The 19,907-nt window shown below is 28.8% G+C and overlaps 4 protein-coding genes across 5 annotated transcripts; 1 reads left to right on the top strand and 3 right to left on the bottom strand.

Moving 5' to 3' along the window:
- Positions 1-538: 538 nt before the first annotated feature.
- LOC105359377 (integrin-alpha FG-GAP repeat-containing protein 2) lies at positions 539-5,859 on the bottom strand. Its single transcript, XM_011495977.1, has 5 exons — positions 5,691-5,859; positions 5,314-5,545; positions 4,307-5,213; positions 1,127-1,361; positions 539-887 (listed from the first exon to the last, which is right to left on the bottom strand). Exons 1-5 carry the CDS (start codon positions 5,835-5,837, stop codon positions 708-710), a joined length of 1,701 nt encoding a protein of 566 aa, XP_011494279.1. The 5' UTR covers positions 5,838-5,859; the 3' UTR covers positions 539-707.
- Positions 5,832-6,716, bottom strand: LOC105359545 (mitochondrial inner membrane protease subunit 2). Its single transcript, XM_011496158.1, has 4 exons — positions 6,710-6,716; positions 6,524-6,554; positions 6,148-6,424; positions 5,832-6,055 (listed from the first exon to the last, which is right to left on the bottom strand). The coding sequence occupies exons 1-4, from the start codon at positions 6,714-6,716 to the stop codon at positions 5,855-5,857; spliced, it is 516 nt and encodes a 171-aa protein (XP_011494460.1). The 3' UTR covers positions 5,832-5,854.
- Positions 6,717-6,885: 169 nt separating this feature from the next.
- On the top strand, positions 6,886-9,691 carry Mfap1 (Microfibril-associated protein 1). Of its 2 annotated transcripts, none has more exons than XM_011495975.1 (5): positions 6,886-7,064; positions 7,154-7,836; positions 7,924-8,093; positions 8,186-8,668; positions 9,613-9,691. In XM_011495975.1, exons 1-4 carry the CDS (start codon positions 6,971-6,973, stop codon positions 8,619-8,621), a joined length of 1,383 nt encoding a protein of 460 aa, XP_011494277.1. In that variant the 5' UTR covers positions 6,886-6,970; the 3' UTR covers positions 8,622-8,668; positions 9,613-9,691. The 2 variants fall into 2 exon arrangements, with proteins under 2 accessions (XP_011494277.1, XP_011494278.1); XM_011495976.1 differs by having other exon boundaries at positions 8,186-8,658; positions 9,613-9,686.
- Positions 8,773-16,343, bottom strand: Dcr-2 (Endoribonuclease Dcr-2). The gene is made up of 22 exons (XM_011496157.1): positions 16,094-16,343; positions 15,842-16,019; positions 15,501-15,740; positions 15,049-15,411; positions 14,844-14,944; positions 14,646-14,778; positions 14,428-14,558; positions 14,096-14,333; positions 13,741-13,995; positions 13,398-13,670; positions 12,540-12,918; positions 12,131-12,446; positions 11,684-12,057; positions 11,297-11,445; positions 11,100-11,216; positions 10,668-10,967; positions 10,347-10,565; positions 10,078-10,278; positions 9,915-9,996; positions 9,619-9,839; positions 9,328-9,499; positions 8,773-9,248 (listed from the first exon to the last, which is right to left on the bottom strand). The coding sequence occupies exons 1-22, from the start codon at positions 16,258-16,260 to the stop codon at positions 9,169-9,171; spliced, it is 4,689 nt and encodes a 1,562-aa protein (XP_011494459.1). The 5' UTR covers positions 16,261-16,343; the 3' UTR covers positions 8,773-9,168.
- Positions 16,344-19,907: the final 3,564 nt, after the last annotated feature.

Raw genomic sequence — 19,907 nt, 5'->3', positions numbered from 1 at the left:
ACAACTACCGTAAAATGTTACCCGTAAAAGTTGATAAATGTGGAAAATATTCTTTCGTGACTAAATATCAACAGCAACATTCATAGCCTCGTGTTTACCTCGTCTCATACGATAGAATTAAAAGAACATTAAATTAACTAAAATCGATACAATTTTTAGTATTTGTCCCTATTTGAAAAAATTGATTCACGATTTCGTTTTACGAGATATTACCAACTAAACAAAACACAATGCAAATCACTACATGTTACAATAATCCTTTATAGATAATACTTTATTAATTAATTATGAAACCATTTAGAGTCATTGTAATAATAATATCCAGTACAATAATTTCATGTATTGGCTTAAAATATATTAAAATATATATATATATATTAAAATAAATAAATATATATATATATATATATATATATATATATATTTATAAATATACAAAAGACGATGTTTTTGAAACGTATCTATATAGTCAAAATTTTATAAGATAATAAAAATTTTTTTTTTAATTTTATTTCACAACTTCAAACGTACATGATTCTTTAACAAGAACGAAAAGACAGTAACAATGAAAGAAAGAGAAAGAACAATATTCGATAATTCGCTTCATATTACACATAAAATTTTTAATCCACTATCAAAATTGCATCGATTATTTGATAATTTAGGTGAAACGTATCTTGATTCGTTTGAATTGTAAATTTCATTTCTCAAAACATTCCATACAATAACCACTCTGTTAATTGTTTCAATTGGACTTCACGCTCGGAATCGGACTTGCCCTTCAAAATTTCATTCAATAAATTCTTTTCCTTACTGTCCAATGTCTCTTCGGGATTTAACGCAGTTATTACCATACTTGGAAGACTGACATCGTAATATAGAAAAATCTGTCATAAGTCAATTAAATACATTATTATGCTATTGTTATATTAATATTAAAATACAAATAATTATATGCATCATATATTAGATAGAAAGAACTTTTCAATCCTGCTTAACGCACAAATTCGCCAGTCGAATAAAAACAAAAGGAAATTCACATCATTCACGCGTAGCTTGTTATTAGTTACATACTCGATTAGCATAATTTAAAGAGAATCAACGTCAAGCGTAACATAAAAATTACCTTGTTAAAAAAATTGTTATAAACGAGACAAGGACTAGTGGATTGGGGGAAAACACTATACATCCCGGCGCAAAAAGCTCTCACGGGTTCCTCGAACTGAAAGCGAACGCTATTCCTTTGTTGATCAAGAATATACGTTTGACCATCCCAAGTACATGCAATTATTTCATCAGCTCCATCACCGGTAACATCTAGTGAACATAATGCCGAGATGTGATGATCAACTTGCATTGACCTGCAATAAGCATTATGTTTATAGCGATTAAGTTTTATATTAAAGAGTATCGATACGTTTTATTTTAAACAAATGTATAAGAAAAAAATTTTTTACATAATTTTCTTTCTTTTATCTCTTTGTACAAGTTTATTTTTTTTACATGCAATAATAAAGCTTTATTATTATTAAATCAATCTAAATGTCTAAATATAGTGTTGTGCTATGCTATGAGTTTTTGTAGATGTATTATTCAATAAAAAAAAAAAAAAAAAAAAAAAAAAAAAAAAAAAAAAAAAAAAAAAAACAGTGTGTTCTTAATGCGCATTATCTAATTTAAGAAATACGATTAAAATTTAAAAACCAATGATGTTAAATTCAAAAACACTCAGTTGGTCGTATTTATCAAGAAGCTTAAGAAAACTGTACATGTTTACAGAGTTTGAAAAAACAGAGACTATAATAAACCTAACGCACGCACAACACACAAATTAAGCAAAACTGATTGTACAAAATATTTACATGACCTATAATTGTTTTTCAACAATAGTCGGCAGTTCGAGTTTTTCTTCTCACAATAATAATATTTAAGAAAGCATTGAAAACTTTCATTTACAATATTAACATAACATGTTGCAAAAAAAAAAAAAAAAAAAAAAAAAAAAAAAAAAAAAATCTCCATATGTACATCATTTAATTTATAAAAAGAACTTTAACGAAATATTTATAGATAAATTTTGTTGAGAGTAGGATAACTAATTTAACTTAAGAAAAATATTATTCCTGAATCCGATCGATCGATCAATCGAATAAACAAAATACTAACAAATAAAAATTTTTTTCTCGATATATTTAATGGAAGAATAAATAAGAAATTATCATTTATACAAACATTCTATTAACAATTGCCAGTAACAATGAATATTTTTTTTTGGCACATTAAGAATTTAAATTATAATTAAAATCTCGACTATTGCGTGCTATGAGTAGTTTTATAAATTTAAAAATGTAATTTTCAAATTTTGATAATTTAATAATTTATATTTAATTTAATATACGACGAAGAAAAACATACATCGCATATAAATTTATTGATAAATTCAATTTTTTTTATTTTAATTTCAGCACGCAAAAAAATATTTGCCATTACTTATGACGTTGCAAAGTGACGAATAAATTACGCATTTTTTTATACATTCATATAATTAAAGTGATAAGAAATATATCAAGAAAGGGATTAGAGCATATATTTTCGAAGGATTTGATGAATTTAAGTTCGTTGAAACATATTTCAATATATAATGAAAATTCAGACCTTTTTTATTTTCTACAACTTATTAAGTATGAAAATACTATTTTAACCATATATAACTATAATAATTTTATTACATAAAACAAATGTGTCCGTGATTCTTCGTTAAATTACATAAATAACAAATTTCTTTACACAATTTACAGATTTTAAATGAAAATTCAATGATATTTAATGAATTTTCTTATTATAAGAAAGAATTAATATACTTAAGCTTTTCCAGAGATCAGTTGTTCTACCTATATCTTTTAAAACTTACTTTTTTTAATGATCGGCTGTCATTCACATTGAAATATCTTTATAATATATTTAAATAACAATTTAAATTACAAATTATTCTCTAGACTTTCGAGCAAGTATGTGTGTGCCCGAGTGCACGTTTGCGAATGAAAAAAGAACTTTTAAATTAGATGAAAAATTAAAAACTTTTATCACTATTACCACTGCCATTACTACAACATTATTACTTTAACTATAAAATACTACCAAATACATAATTAATAAGCATAATGGGAATAAATTGTTTCTTTCTATTGGATTAATAAAATGCATTTTGCATTATTACATTAATCGATAGCAATCAAATGAATGAAATGTGATTTAATCATTACCAGTCATACTGATAATGTCAATTATACATATTTGACGTATTTGAATAATTCGTTCGGAGATAATAGAGTACTGTAGCACGAGTACTTAAAGACGCGATACATTTAAATTCGTAAGTGTACGTACATGCACATTAAATAAGAAATTTCATTAATAATTGATGAATTATTAACGAGAAACGAGAACAAAACTTTTCATATTCTTTCACACGTTGAAACAATCAATTTCATCGTGGCCCTTTGTTACCATAATAATTAATGTACGCGTCATTATTTAATGAATTATATACTCATAATATTACGATTGAAATTGTGTTAGTAGATATTTTATTTAACATTCAATATCGTAATGCTTCTTATAATTTGATCAGCGCGTAAGTAAAAATGCATTGCGAGACTTTTCATAAATATCACTAAAGATCTTTTTCCAATATTACTTTGTTTATCGCTTAATATCATTTATATATAATAATAATCCAAAATTTAATAAAGTATCGACGTTTCTTCTTTATCATGCTTAAGCTTAATAAAATGATATATGGATATAAATGTACTGTTATCTTACCTTAGTTAAAATAAAAAATAAAGAAATATAATTTTTCTTTTTTATATTTTCATTTTGGACTAATGTATTTTGCTTTTTAATAATAAATTACTATTTTAACAAAGAATTTTGTCTTTACTTTTTTCCTTAAATAAATATATTGCTTAGAAATCCAAAAGTATAATAATTTATTAATTATTATAAATTAAATGACAATAATGATCAACATTTATAAAAATAGGCGAGAATTTCATTTTGCCATGTGGAAATTATATTATATTTTTCAATTTTCAAAATGATAATAATTTTATTTCTTGATTTTCACAAAAATCATTGATTGCGCAATTGTGCTCTTACTCAGGCTCTTCTTAATCAGACATAAATTATTACAAGCAAAAGCAGTATGAAATATAATATTTAATGACAAATTATGCAAAAGCAGTTGAAAATGCATACAACTTTTTATATATTTATAGAAGAGAAAAATAAAAATTTTCATTACCAAAGAATTATCTCATCCTTTACTAACATTATGGTACCATCGAGTGTGGCTAGGGCATATGATTTTGTATTTGACCAAGTTTTAATTTCTTCTTTAGACTTCAAATTAATTTGTTGCTTCTGCTCTTTAAGTTTCACTTCGCTATCTTTTTCATTTGCATTTTTCTTTTCACCAACCGAATATTCACAAGATTTATTATAATGAATTTTTCTTTCTCTATTATCAAACTCTTCAAATACGATATTTCCACCAATAAGGTTACCATCTACCGAATCGACATCCTCCGAAGTATTTTTATACCTTTCTTTTACCATTACAGATTCTTCCTCGGAATATTTTAAATTATTATATTCGTATTTCGTCTTAATTGCAGATCCAATTTTCAAATTATTATCATTGGAAGAATGTGTTTTTTTAGGATTTAAATTTCCTAAAATTTCAGTCGATATATTTTGATTTCTCATTCTTGAAATACCCAAGGTTTGATAATCGACACAACTAGCTGCTGCTTCGCTGTTGGTGTCAAAACAATCTTCTTCCAACTGATAATCATCCGCGTTACATTTTATTCGCATAAATGTCCCGCCAGGTTGAGCAACTAAAAGTGTCGGAGTCCCATCAGAATCCTCTTGTAAAGTCACGGTTCCTATTTGATTTGCACACTCCCATTTGTTTAGTCCTACCAGCTTGCCAGTACCCAAGTCTACGTTACTGGACCATCTATAAGATCTTACGACTCTATCTGTTAAGCCAATTATCATTTCATTGGCACCATCTTTATCTACATCTGCCACTAAAACAATTTTTGTATTTGTAGGCATTTTGCCAACCGACTCTGCCGATCTGTTTATATTAATTCTGTGATCCAAATTAGTAAATTCCGTTGCATTGATTAAATTTGATGTTCCTATAGAAATTGGTAATTTTCATAATTGTGTAACTAAAAATTTTAAATGCACAAACTGTATAAAAATAATAAAATAGCTGAACTATTAAGCTGAACTGACCTGTCTTAAACTTTGTAGCATGTTGTTCGCTAATTTCTCCATTATCGGAACCACTTCCTTCTGACTGTAAGGTATTTATACTTGGATGAACAGATCGAGGACTATAGTAAATATGAACCCAACCATCCCCACAAATTACAATTAAGGCATTTCGTCCATAGTTAAATATATCACCTATCGCGATACTTGTAATTAAACCGAGACCTGTAATTTTTTGCCACAATTCCAAGCCCTGCCAAAAGTTTTAAATTTATTACATTTGTTGTTTTGAATTTGTATATGTATATATATATATATATATTTTCGCGCGCGCGCGCGCACCTAAACAAATGAATACGATTGTTTATCTAAAAAATTTTTTACTGTATATTTATTACCTTAAAAATATATAAATCTCCTTCGGCAGTTCCAACAACTAATTCATTGTCACCGTCATTATCAACATCTCCAATTGTTAAACCGTGTCTGAACAATGTACCTGGTAAATCCCATTGCAATCGTTTTACAAAACATACTGCTCTCATTTTGATGACCCTAACAATTATCCCGCTAGTGAATTTAAATTATTTAAGGGTGTGCGACTATTTGGAACAAAATTATTCAAGTTTTGCCAACGACTCGGTGGCCATACAATGCACGTTGCTTTTGCCGTTATGCTTTCAATCGGAATGGGTCCAAAACTATTTGAATCCATAGAATGTCCAATATGATCTCCTTCGACCCAGCATTGCTTATCTGGCACCTTAAATAAATGAATAAACAATTTAATAAATAAATGGATGCATTGTAATTCGTAATAAGCAATTAATTTTCACGGCTATTTAATAAATGAACCTGAAGGATTTCTGTACGATAGCCAAGAGTTTGTATCACATCTCCGGACAATCCTATAACACGTTTGATGAGTCTCTGATTTGGAAATTTAGGCGATTTGAAGGTAACGATATCTCCTCTATTAATAAGTTTATCTCGTATGATCCAACGATTTAAAAAAACGTAATCTTGATCCAGGTAAGGATTTAAGGCTGGTTGCATTGAAGTTCCTTCAACTCGTGCGATAAAGCCGACTTGATTATAAAATAGAAATCCAATAGATATACCTAAGGTCACACTAGGGACAGTGGAAAAGATTCCCATTAAATATTAATAATGAACGAAGAGCGTAGAGTAAATAAAATTTGTTGAAATTAGCTAATTCAATAATACGGACATAACCCAACTGCAAACGAAAAGTCTTTTAACTAAACGTCATTTACTCTTACACTATTTTTATGTTTCTCGCGGTAATGTAAAGTCTATCGCGAGCGTATTAAACGTCAAATGAATTTCAATTTAAATAGTGTAGAAAATATTATTAAAGCAATAGCAGGATGAGCGTAGGCATGTAATTTTTCACATTTCATCTGAAACGTCTAAAAAAAAAAAACGCTCTGATCTATTATTGAAAGCAGTTCGTCTTGTTGTCGCGCAGCAGTGCGTTAAAGGATCGAGGTTAGAAAAGTAAAATAAAGAAAGGCAGAATATTAAATAGACATGTTTATGAAATAATAAATTTATTTCATTTGTATACAAAGCAACAAGCAATTATTACTATTTTTTTAATCGATTCCATTACCGCACAACGTACAAATATAAGCCGTAACCGTCAGTCGAAGAAATGATGGACTATTTTGTTGCAAATAGTTCATTAGCTCCAGCACCCATGGGGATACAAAGTACTGCTGGTGCAGTTCCAATAAAAAATGATAAAGGTAAAATAATTATATTTGTATTTATAATTTGTAATATATATATATATATATATATATATAATGTATTAATTTGTTAAAATTTCTTCCAGGTGAAGTGTCTATGAAGAAGGTAAAAGTACATCGATACGTGTCAGGTAAAAGGCCAGATTATGCACCTACTGCTAGTTCCGATGAAGAATCAGAGGAAGATGATTTTATGGAAAAACGAGGAAGACCGTACGAAGAGATAGAAGGCGTTCCAAATATTCCTCAAACTAATGATCACATTAAAACCAAAGAAGACGATGATCCTCGATTACGTCGACTCACAAGATTAGATCGTCAAAGGGAGAATACGGATGAAATAAGAGCAGAAAGGAGAAGACACGTTCAAGAGCCTGAAGTTTTAATGACAGATATAAATGAAAAATCGAAAGAACGTATAAAACTCGACAGTTCTGAATCATCGGAGGATGAGGATCTCTCCGATGAAGAAATCGAAAGAAGAAGAGAGGCACTTAAACAAAGAGTTTTATCGCGTAAAGAAGTAGACGAAGAGTTAATTAAAGAAGAAGACGAAGAAGAAAAATCTGGAGATAGTTCTGAATCCAGCTCGGAATATGAAGAATATACGGATTCTGAAGAAGAAACGGGTCCTCGATTAAAACCAGTGTTTGTTCGCAAGAGAGACAGAATTACAGTGATGGAAAAAGAAAAAGAAGCGCAAAGGCAAAAACAAGTAGAATTAGAAGCTAAGAAATTAGTAGAAGAGCGAAAAAAACAAACATTACGAGTAAAACTTTTTTTTTTTTTTTTTTACACGTTTCTCGCATATAAAAAAAAATAAATAAAAAAATGTAAACATTCTTTTTAATTGCAGATGGTAGAAGAATCTATAAGAAAAGAAAGTCAAGTTAGAGGTAGCATGTATGAGATCGAAGGAAATATAAATGATGTGAATACAGACGATGAAAATGATGAATTAGAGTATGAAGCATGGAAATTACGCGAATTAAAACGGAATAAAAGGGATCGGGAAGAGCGAGAAGCGTAAGTATTTACAAGAACAATGTAATAAATTAATATAATGAAAGGAAATTATATGAGATTTGTTTATTAATCTTATTATTTTTATTATTCAGAGTTGAAAGAGAGCGTTTGGAAGTAGAAAGATTGCGAAACATGACTGAAGAAGACCGACGTCAAGAAGCACGACTGAATCCAAAGACTATTACCAATAAGGCAGCAAAAGGAAAATATAAATTCTTACAAAAGTATTATCATCGCGGTGCATTTTATTTGGATAAAGATGATACAATTTACAAACGAGATTTTTCTGGAGCTACTCTGGAAGATCACTTTGATAAGACAATTTTGCCTAAAGTCATGCAAGTCAAGAACTTTGGGCGCAGTGGAAGAACCAAATATACACATTTGGTAGATCAAGACACAACGCAGTTTGATTCACCATGGATTTCTGAAACTGCCCAAAATCTGAAATTTCATAATAATCAGGCAGCTGGTGTAAAACAAGTATTTGAACGTCCATCTTTAAAAAAAAGGAAAGGAGAAAATTAACTTATCGATGACATGATAAATACTTTAAATGAAAAAGGCATGATAATGTAAATATATCATTATTGTTAACACTATAACTATTCACAATTTTAACGATACATTCTCTTACATCATTAAGATCACTAGCACGTTATTAATTCTATAGTAAACATTGTGAAAAATCTGTTTATTGTAAACACTTTTTATACATAATCAAAAAATATCTAAATTATATTTTTACATAAGTTTGTTGAATAATAACGTTCGACAATAAATTATGATTTGGATTTTAAGTATTTCAAGGCTTGTTTCGAAGCAGCAAATTTTGCTAATTTCTTTGATAGTCCAAATCCATGAAAATATTTATTTTCTCCATTAACACTAATGGACAATGTGATCATACAGCTATTAGTATTTTCAATTTTTTTGACATATCTGAAAATTATAAAATAATTCAAGAGCGATTAAATATCGGTATACAGTAGTATCAATTACAAATGAAATTATGTAATTCATTTTAGAATAATGAAAAAATCAATATATAAATTACGGTTTACTTCTCGTTTACTTACGAAAATTTCGGATTTATTCCTTGCATTTCGTGCAACATTCGAATGGGTTGTTTAGGAACATTTTCTTTGTAAGTATCTATTTGAAATAAATAAAATTAATGCGCATAAGTGGATGTATTATAATTAATGCTTAGCTAATAAAAATATTATTTTACCAATCTCTGTTTTCATTAAACGATATATAATACTCCATGTTGTTTCTAAATTTTTATTTGTATCCAGAAAAATGGCTCCAATTAGAGATTCAAAAACATCTCCAAGAATTTTCGGAACATCAACATGCTCTGATATATTACATCCGTCTTCTTCTAACAAAGTCCATAATAACTATTGCGTTAAACAAAAAAAAAAAAAATTATTTTAAATTTAATAACAAAAATGAAAGAACTTATTGCTAATAATATAATCAAATAATTTTATATAAATTTTGTTTGCTTCAGGATTACCTCGTCACTAGTTTCGAAATTTCTATGTTCTTGAAACTTAACAAATTTATCGATAGCTGAAAATAACTCTGGAGACTGGACTAAGATAGCTGTGTGTAAACTATAACGTACAGCAAGGCAAGCGAATGTAACATTATTTACTAATGCAGACCTTAAGTCTGTAAGGTCACCGGGACTCAAATTGCCACAGGACTCATAAATGTAAGATGTTAAAAGAAAATCTACGATCGATGAATTAAATTAAAATTGTATATTAAATATTGATAAGTAAAATTAAATAAAATTCATATATTCACCAAGTACAGCGTCTCCTAAAAATTCCAATCTTTGATAACTAAAGGTTATTCTGTTCATTATATACGATGAATGAGTGAAAGCCTTCAAAATTAAATTATTATTATATCATATACTATATACATAATTTTATTTTGATTGCAACCAGTTTAGCATTTAACATACTTGCAGTAAGAACGCCCGATTTTTAAACTTATATCCCACCCTTTTCTCTATGTTATTTACCCACAGTATATGTACATCAATATCCCCAGATTGTATACATGGATTAGGTACCGATGAATGAAGAAATTCTTTAACGACTATGGTTTTGGGTAGTATTTGAAACCATTTTACAATACTTAATGCGCCTTCTATGCCCAAATGCTATAATCAAAAAATTTATTGAAACAAACTGATTTACAACATATGAATATTATGTAGCAGTAGTTTACCAATAAATATGTGCCTATTATGGCTTCAACGCAATCAGCCACAGTTTTATCAGAAACTATTTGCACCCCCAGAAAATGTTCCATCCCAGTTTGCAATATTTTTTCTTCTGGCCAATCAAGTAATTTCTTTTTAATCTTGGCCATTGTATTTGATGACAAACTACTATTAAGTTTCTCTATCGGTGGTATATTTATTTCATACAAAAAATTTGCTGATACCTAAAATAAAATGAAACGCTTATAATCATGCAAAGAAACGGGAGAATAAGAAGAAAAAAAAGCTTATTTCATTTGAAGTTTCATATAATAAATTTACTTTACTTGTATAATATTCAAGATATCCTGTAATTGACGATCAACAGCGTATGCTGGAGCAATGAAATTACACAATGGTGAAAAGTCTTCCACATTCATCCGTCCTGGAATATTTTTATGTTTTCCGCAATAATACAAATTTAAATTTGAAACCAACTGTTCCTTAAGACTACTTAATCCGCCTTCTTCAAGATTTGGATAACTTTGATATAGAAAAAGAGAAACGGAAAATTTGAGAAATGAATCTCCTAATGTCTCAGCGCGTTCATAATCAAAGGCGTCGGCGCTTATTTTAGAAGATAAACTCTAATAAACATAAATGTTTGACTAATAATAACAACAACAACAACAACAACAACAACAACAACAACAATAATAAATTATATTTTCAGTGCTATTCTATCTTTGTTTTATAATGGAAATTATTAAAATTTTTACCTGTAAAATATCAAAAGGACTTGGACCACGGGGGTTTGTCAATTTTAACATTTTTATAGACGTCACAGGAACTAACTCGACCGTTTTATATTCGCTCTTGAAGACATTTTTATATTTCTAAAAAATTATACAAAAATTTATGTACAAATATAAATAATATTGTAATAAAATAAACACGAAGGATAAATTAATTTTACTAAATTATTTTTCTCATCCTCTGTAACTTGATTCATAAATTGATAATAATATTCGATATCGATAAGTTGAATTTTATCTGCATTTCGTTCAAAATCGGGCGGCTCTTCCTCTTTTTTCCACGACTGCATATTGTCCTCTTGGCTAAGTACTAAAATTTTTTAAATTACAACCTTATTTATTTATCGTAAATTAGTTTATTAAATTTGCTTTCAAGCAACTTATTTTTATTAACCAAAGCTAAAGTAATTGACTTAGAATCGTGCTAAAATTACAAATTGCAATTTAAAATAAAAATATTCGACTATATACTCTGTATTACGTAAATACAATACATAATAAGTAATACTTTAAATTAATGTTGCAATAACAAATTAATAAAAGCCTACCATCCACTTCTGGTTGAGATTTTTGAATTAATGAATTATCAACGTTTCCGAAATCTTCTTCCAAAAAGGAATCTTCGTATGTACTGTCCCTATTTTTATCTGAAGACTGTATAACGTCAATTTGTACAGGATCCCAATTCTCAGTCGGAATTATCATAATTTCGTCGGAAATTGATTCATTATTAATTTGCATTCGTAAATCATTCGCAGCAAGCAATTGCGATATTCTATGTAAAATTGATGGAAGCGTCGATGCTTTCAACCAATAAACTGCTGGAAAATTAATTCTTTCACATAATTCTGCTACTAAATGCTCTTCAAAATTTTCAGTTAGTTTAGCGTGTTTTTTTTTAGTAAGTCCACCACTAATACGTCTGAAATTATAAAAAAATAAGAATTAAGAATACATAATAGAATACATAATTGTAATTACAACATAAGACCAACCTTGGCTTAATGCAATTAATTTTTTTAGATATAGGCTTCACCTCCAATAAAGGTTGGTCTTCAAATTTAATATTCAAATTGTGTCTGACTTTGAAATAGTGAACATAAGAATAATAATCTTCCGTAGGAAAACACGAATTTGCTTTCAAGTATTCACAGACCTGCGTTACTACATATACATTTGACGATCTGTAACTAGGTGTAACAAGTGCTAATTCATATTCTGAATTTTTCACTAATCCTAAATCAGATGGTGGGATATTCTTAATAATTTTATAGTTTCTAACAATTTCCCAATCAATACACTGATTATAAACTAAAAAAAAAAATTTGAATAGTTAATACACATATATATATATATATATATATATACATTTATTTATACGTTATATTAAAATTTCATACATACCGGGAACAATTAAAAAGCTGTTATCTTTGTTTTTAACATCGAAAAATGCAAATTCCTTTATTACACCCAAAACATCGTCAAAGATTAGTGAGTGGAATTTTTTCAATGTTTCTATTTCATCCAATTTCATAGGTTTCAACCATATATTTCTCTTAATAGTAATTTCTATATCTCCCACATTCATAAATATAGGAAATGATGGAATGCTAGGCATACATTTTGTAGATAAAATACCATAAGTTTTTAGGCTTCTTAATAGATCGTAAAAAATGAAATTACGATTTTCATTTGGCTCTGGATATTTTGGTTTCATTTTTATTACATGTAAATATAAATATGTATTTGTTTGTGGAAATGCAGCATACAATACTTCTGGATGCTATAATAAAAGGAATTTTTTTCATAAAATATGTCAGTTTCTTCATTAAATGCACATACTCACTTTACAATTAATATAATTAAATATTTGCATTGTTATTACGATAGTAATAACAGACAGTTAATATAGATCTAGTAAATTAAAAAATTGTGCCTACTATAACCACTTAAATTAGATTAATAAAAATATATTATTTTGTTCATAAAATGATGTAATTATATATTCAAAAAAAAAAAAAAAAAAAAAAAAAAAAAAAAAAAAAAAAAATATCAAATAATTGTTCCGTTAATTATCTTATTTATATCCATTATTAAATCAATGATGCAAAAAAAAAAGTATAATTTAATTTGACCTATAACATAGTTATTTGAATCGCTCTTTCTATTAATAATAATATTGAAAGTCATATGTGTAATTAAGTATTAATTAGTAATCTAATGGAATAATAAAAAATATGAGTAATTGTAATGTCAATTTACAATCAATTCGTGACGCCGTTTTGTGCTGTGCGTTCCTGGAATTGACGGTAAGTCTTCTTCTTCTTCTTCTTCTTTATGGGGAAATAAGTATTTATGATTTTGTACATGATCTTCCACTTTATTTGGCAGAAATTTATCATTTAATTCTCCTAAATTATATAATTCAATACAAGTTTTGAGAGCTGCCGATTTTTTAGCAGTTGCAATTGTACTCTTTAAATCTCCCGAAATAGTCTTCTTTAAGGGAGATGATGTTGGTAATGTTAAAGTAACCTATGGTTAAATTATATTTAGTAATTATATACAACTATCCATGAGTAATCCTTAAGTCATTATTTCAAACCTTAAATTGCTCAAGTGCCGTAATGCTGCTTTTATAAATAATTTTAGTCCACGTAGGAGCTAGTAGAAAAAATTTGGATCTATCTAAATACGAGCAATATGCATTTATAGTAGATATAGCATTATGCTCTGTAAGAATACTTTTCGTTCCGTGTTTATTAGTGATTTTATATGGTTCGATTTCATAATGATAGAGCATATCACTAATTTCTTCAACAGTTGGTAATGAACGGTCTTGTGATGTGTGAAGCAATGCCTAATAAAATAAAAGAGAGAGAAAAAAAATGTTGATAATGTATTTCATTGTATAATATATAATTATGTATAAGAAATTATCAAATAATAATTGTAAATACACGCTCAAGATATTGTTCAGACTGTTGAAAAAAACTATAACGGCTCTTGTAACCATCTGGATCAGAAGTTAATGTTATGAAATAACTTTTTCGACTACGAGCTCTTCCTTTACTTTGTAAGTACGATCGAAAATCTACGGCGGGAAAATAACGGATTATTAATTGGCATGCGGGTATATCAATTCCTTCATCCATAATATCCGTAGCAATCAAACAATTACAAATACCGCTTTTAAATCTGTATTAAAAATTATAAATAAATAAAAAATCAGCTCAATCTTTAATGAAAATATAAGAATCTTTAATTATGAACGTAATTAAATAATTGCTACCTTTTCAATGCTTCTTTGTTCCACTTCGAAATACATACATTTTCTCTGGCATTTGTAAAGGCATTGGCATTATTGCCAATTACAAAGTCAGCTTTAATAAATTCATACTTTGGAACCGATACATGCAATTCCTGAAAATGTCGAAGAGACAATCGTGTTAATAAACATTATTTTAAACAACATTTCTTGTATGCTTAATACTTTAATTAATAATTTACTTTCAGTAAATGATATAGCACTTTTGCAGTAAATCGTCTTTGTACAAAAATTATACAAGAAAATTTATCGCTTAATTTATTATAATATGTCTTTATAATATCTAATAGCTTTATTATTTTTGGGCTAGAAAGTCTGAAAAAGAATAATTTTATATAACATAATGCAGTATACAAAAATTGAATTAATTACAAGCCTACTCTTCAATATTTTCTATTTTTAGATGCTCTATCTTATCATTTAAACATTTTTGTATTTTCATAAATTGAGTTATTATAAAATCCAATACTCCATTAAAATCCTAGAATGAATTCGAGAAGAAATTTAATCGATGTTTCTAATTAACAGTAATGTAATGGGACGCAAATTAATTAATGATATATTATCAACGATATTATACAAAACCTTATTGCATGTGAATTTCTTTATGTATTCAAGTTGTACCAAACGTAACAAAACACATTTGTAACCTCCAAATAAACCCATTTCTGCAAAGTGTATATTAATGTCATTTAGAACTAAAATTAATTTCTTTTCTTTTGTAGTGGCCTTGAATTCATCGCTACTATAATTTGTTATCCAATTGTCGCTAATGTCAAGAGTATTTATAACATCCTTAGTACACTCAATAATATTACTGATAGATGTAACTACATCACTTTCTACAATTTCATAAGGTACAATAATTTCTTGTGGTTTTATTGCATTAAGAAAATACGTAGATGATTCGGTGGTTATTATTTTTGCATGAAACGTAATTTCTAATTTCTTAAAAAAAATAATTAATTTCATCGAAAATAATTTAAATATACAAACAAAATTATTAAGATTGTAAAGAACTTATTGCAGCATCAAACCTTTAAAGTATCCATAATTTTGTTTAATTTAATATTGGAATTAAGTAAGGAAGCGGATAAGCCTAACACTCTTGGGTGTTCCTTCGCCGAATAGTCCTCAAACCTTTGCATTATTAATCTCATGGGATGGTTTTTTACAGCCCTATGACATTCGTCAAATACAATTAAATTAATATTACGCAGTTGTATAAAAGACTTTGCTATTAAATCTAAAAATATCTGTGGAGTCATAATTAAAATCTGAAAGTAATATATAATTTGTTGTCAATGTAACTCTATATTATATGTTATTGTTGTTAAAAAAAAAATATATATATATATATTTATTTAATTAAACGTACTTGATTTTCTTCAAATTCTTGTTCCCATTGTACGCCTTCCCAAAAATCAAGATTCATATCTCCTGTATAAGCTTTGCAATTAAAACATGTATGCCTCCTTAAATACATACATTGTTGATTAACTAACGAGATAGTGTTCGCTATAAATATAGTTCTTTTACCACCTTCTTTATAAGGCCTAAATTTCAAAACATAAAGAGATTTATTCACTGGATATAGATACATAGAATATAAAAAATTATCATTACGTACTTAATAATGGCTCCGCTCAATTTTTTTATAACTAAAACTGCTACGTATGTTTTACCCGAACCAGTTGGCATATAAATTATGCTATTATTTGCCACGGCTTTTTCATATAAATCAATTTGATAAGGTCTCGGGGTAAAGTCTTCCTGTTCGGCATGGTCATCATCCATATTTGTCAATTATTTTAATAATAAAGCGAATAACACGTTAAATCATTTAAGCTTTAATGCAAATAACGAATGCGTTTCAAATTAAAAGAACATGCGTGTACGTGTATATGTGTGTATATATATATATATATATATATATATATATATATATATATATATATATATATAAATTGTGCGCCTATAATATAAAAATATTGACAATAAAAAAAAGTACTGATAAGTTATATTTTGATATCTAGATTTGGTTGGTAATCGGAAGTTAACGTGACTGAAAACGTCGGCGGCCGAAATTTTCGACCGTCACGAACCTAGCGGATCTTCTAATCCCACAACGCCCCAATTTTATCATCCTTCTCGATTCCTTCTCCTAATTCCAATGGCAATTATTGTATGCAATGCAAGAAGCTCTAAAGCAGCAAGTACAACGTATGTCACATTCTTCATAAATAAATGTTTTATTATATTATCTTCGACTGTTCAGCGATTATCGTCGATTATGCTCGAGCAACCCGTAGGACAAGATATTTCTTAAAATTGCGCCGATTCGAAAGAGCCAATGAGCTTGAATTTCCCTGTTAAATGGCACTTTGTCCTCGGCTCCTAAGCCTTAAATTATTAATTAACAATAGGTTTTTAATGGAATGAAATGCCGTTAGTCGCTTAAAAATTCGCATAAGAATATTTTCGATTAAAACCCTCTACGTATTTCTATCGAATTTATAAATTGAATTACGTTCGACTGTATATCCGATATGGTCCTCGTTGTGAAAAAGGACGTGACAACTTTGTCCATTCGCTAAGGAATAATCATTTGTTATTCGACACTATCAATGAAATAATAACCGATGCCCAGCCGTTAAAGATATCTTATTTCCAGTTATTGTAGGCTAGAAAATTATTTCATCTACGACTGTTCAATTTTAAATGTTTAGCTTATGGCTCGAACTACCAATTCAATAGTTCAGTGGATTAGTCTCTCGTCAGGATAACTTTAAAGGAAATAATAAGTGACAAGGCTGAAAAATATGATGTATTCAGTAAAACAATGTTTATTATTTGTTAATAATTATAATAATATTGCAATGTTGTGTGTGTGTAGAGAGAGAGAGAGAGAGAGATAGATAGAGAGAGAGAGAGAGAGAGAGAGAGAGAGAGAGAGAGAATTATATTGAAGTAATGAGGGTGTGTGTGTCCTCGTATTCTTGATTATCGTAGATTTTATGGATATGATTGTGAATCTTGAAGTTGAAGTAATGCTGATGTTGTAAATATCAGCTGGTTTAGTCAATCAATCATGCTCATGAGGTAGCATGAGACGATGGTGTTTGAATCAAGTATGTTTCATGTATGAATAACTATACTTGATATGGTGTAAGATGTTTAATGCAACTTGTTGAGTAATCAATTATGTTTTAATTGTTTATGGGGGCAGTAAAAAGACTAGTCACACACACAAGAGTAATTAATGATAAGTCTTCGTGCTCTTGAAGGACTTAGTAATCTGTATTAATAGTCGATTAGTCGATCTCTTGTTCTCTTTCCTTGACAACGTGCTTGACGAATTGCGTCGTCGCTTGAGTCGACTCTTATGGGCCTGTACGGGGTCGAAGCGTTGGTTCGAGAGAGAGAGAGAGAGAGAGAGAGAGAGAGAGAGAGAGAGAGAGATATCGTAAGTTTGCCCGCTCTATTGATGTGGGCCTGTACGGGGTCGAAGCGTTGGTTCGACCGAGATAATGTGAAATTGTCCGATTTATTCTTGTGCGAGGTGTGACTAGCTTATTTATTAATATAAAAGAGGTACCATTGCGCGTATCATGTATACATGTGGTAGTTGTACATGGCTGGTGGTGGTTGTGTAGGTGTAATTGAAGCCGATCACGACTTTTAGTATAAGAAAGATAGTGGCCAATGGTCACTGACTCTTTCGGACTGCTTGGGGAATTGATTCGCGCGTATTTTCAGACTCGCGAAGCGAAACAAAAGCTTTTTTTTGCCTCGCGACATTTTTTTCTTTTCCCGCTCCTTTATTAATTAATCATCCACTGATTTATACGCGTATGCCGACTCAACGTTGAAAGATGTTTGTTGGCAAGTTTTTCTTAATTTATGAAGGAGAGTTTTTCCCGAATAACGAATAATTCGCCTCTTTTGGACATAGATAAATAGTAAGATAAGTTTGCACGGGCGAAAACTCCATTTAAATATCATGTATATAAGTTAAAATAACTTATAGCTAGAAAATACGTTTTATCGATACTACACACACCAATGCTTCGATTAAAATACGCGAGTAGTTAGAGTGAGATAAGTCAATTTTATGCCATCATACATGTATAATAAAAAATAATTATTTTTGCGCTAATACATTACGGACTATTGAAAGTCCGATACCCGCACTCTCACTGTCGTAATTTTATTAACTTTGTGTATAACGATTACACGTGTATTGCACGTATGAATCGCACTTCTTTTATCTGTCATACACTGATAATTCAAAACTTAAGAGCTACATTATAAATTTAAATGTTGCATCTATTTTTTTTTTTTAATTATGTATTTATTTATTTTTTCACATTACCAATGATGTTTGGATAAAAAAACTATTTAATTGCTATTGTACATATTATTCTAATTAATTATATTAAATATCATTGTTATTGTACATAATATTATGGAGTATTTATTGTATTGATTTTAATTAATCATAAGCGGAGCCTTGACTGTGGGTAAATTGTTGCCTTATAAATAAAACGACAAGTTGAATAAGGATCATAATCATTTTTAAATTACAAATCTCGCTATATTGCCAATTCATTGGATGACTAAGTCGAAAGGACAAATTCCAAGAAGATTCGAATAAATTATAAACAATTATTTCAAGCTGATGTTTCTTCTCGACGATTTATTCTCCATCGAGTATTTTTTTCAATAGGGTGATTAAGCGGGTTTTCACACTATTCCTGGTTGCGATACGCTTGTTTGTCATCTTACCTTTTAAAACTATTAAACAAAGTATAGTTGGAACTGCTTTTCAGAACAATCATTGGCTTTGCCAATTGAATTTTTTTTTTTTTTTTTTTTTTTTTTTTTTTTTTTTGGTTGTATACATTCTTTTACAAAATGATTAAAGGATGAGAAAAGAGAAATTCTTACTAGATATATATGTAACTTTTTTGTTGTTGTGGTTAAATGACTTATTATTAACGATTACATCCTTACGAAATTAATTCAGAATTATGCTAGTTTTCAGCAAAAAATGTACAACTAACGAGTACAAAATAATTATAATATTACGAACATTATGCTTGCAATGAGATGTTTGTCAATTATAATTTTTGCAATAATAAAGAATTTTGAATTGCTTCAAGCAAGTGTTTATACTTCTTTGCAAGAAAAGGCTACGAGATAAATCGTACTCCGACGACAGTTAAATGGGATGTGAGCGTAAAGGAGTATAATAAATATCGAAGGCTGGACGAAAAGGAGTGCACCAGCGTCATAACCGTTTGTGTACTGATTGCCCATGTAGATACGCAATTAGTGCCTTTTATAAATTCTACGAATTTCATTGGATAAAAAGAAAGTACGAAAAAAATGCGAATGACTTGAAAAGCCTTGGGTCTGCCTGAACGAAAACAACAAAAAAA

The sequence above is a fragment of the Ceratosolen solmsi genome, unplaced genomic scaffold (genome assembly GCF_000503995.2).
Source record: "Ceratosolen solmsi marchali unplaced genomic scaffold, CerSol_1.0 scaffold11, whole genome shotgun sequence".
Taxonomy (NCBI): Eukaryota; Metazoa; Arthropoda; class Insecta; order Hymenoptera; family Agaonidae; genus Ceratosolen; species Ceratosolen solmsi.
This window is presented reverse-complemented; position numbering and strand designations above follow the sequence as displayed.

Bases quoted from the DNA above. Each gene is read 5' to 3' on its own strand.
- LOC105359377 (XM_011495977.1), bottom strand. From the start codon at position 5,837: ATGAGAGCAGTATGTTTTGTAAAACGATTGCAATGGGATTTACCAGGT. The intron at 5,546-5,690 runs GTAATAAATATA...AACTTTTGGCAG, and splicing joins GAGATTTATATATTTTTAAG to GGCTTGGAATTGTGGCAAAA. The intron at 888-1,126 runs GTAATTTTTATG...GACTTATGACAG, and splicing joins ATAACAATTTTTTTAACAAG to ATTTTTCTATATTACGATGT.
- LOC105359545 (XM_011496158.1), bottom strand. The intron at 6,425-6,523 runs GTCCGTATTATT...CACTGTCCCTAG, and splicing joins TTCGTTTGCAGTTGGGTTAT to TGTGACCTTAGGTATATCTA. The intron at 6,056-6,147 runs GTTCATTTATTA...CATTTATTTAAG, and splicing joins ATCGTACAGAAATCCTTCAG to GTGCCAGATAAGCAATGCTG.
- Mfap1 (XM_011495975.1), top strand. From the start codon at position 6,971: ATGATGGACTATTTTGTTGCAAATAGTTCATTAGCTCCAGCACCCATG. The intron at 7,837-7,923 runs GTAAAACTTTTT...TTTTAATTGCAG, and splicing joins GAAAAAAACAAACATTACGA to ATGGTAGAAGAATCTATAAG. The intron at 8,094-8,185 runs GTAAGTATTTAC...TTTATTATTCAG, and splicing joins GATCGGGAAGAGCGAGAAGC to AGTTGAAAGAGAGCGTTTGG.
- Dcr-2 (XM_011496157.1), bottom strand. From the start codon at position 16,260: ATGGATGATGACCATGCCGAACAGGAAGACTTTACCCCGAGACCTTAT. The intron at 14,945-15,048 runs GTTTTGTATAAT...AATTCATTCTAG, and splicing joins AGAAATTCACATGCAATAAG to GATTTTAATGGAGTATTGGA. The intron at 11,446-11,683 runs GTAGGCTTTTAT...AAAAAATTTTAG, and splicing joins ATCTCAACCAGAAGTGGATG to TACTTAGCCAAGAGGACAAT.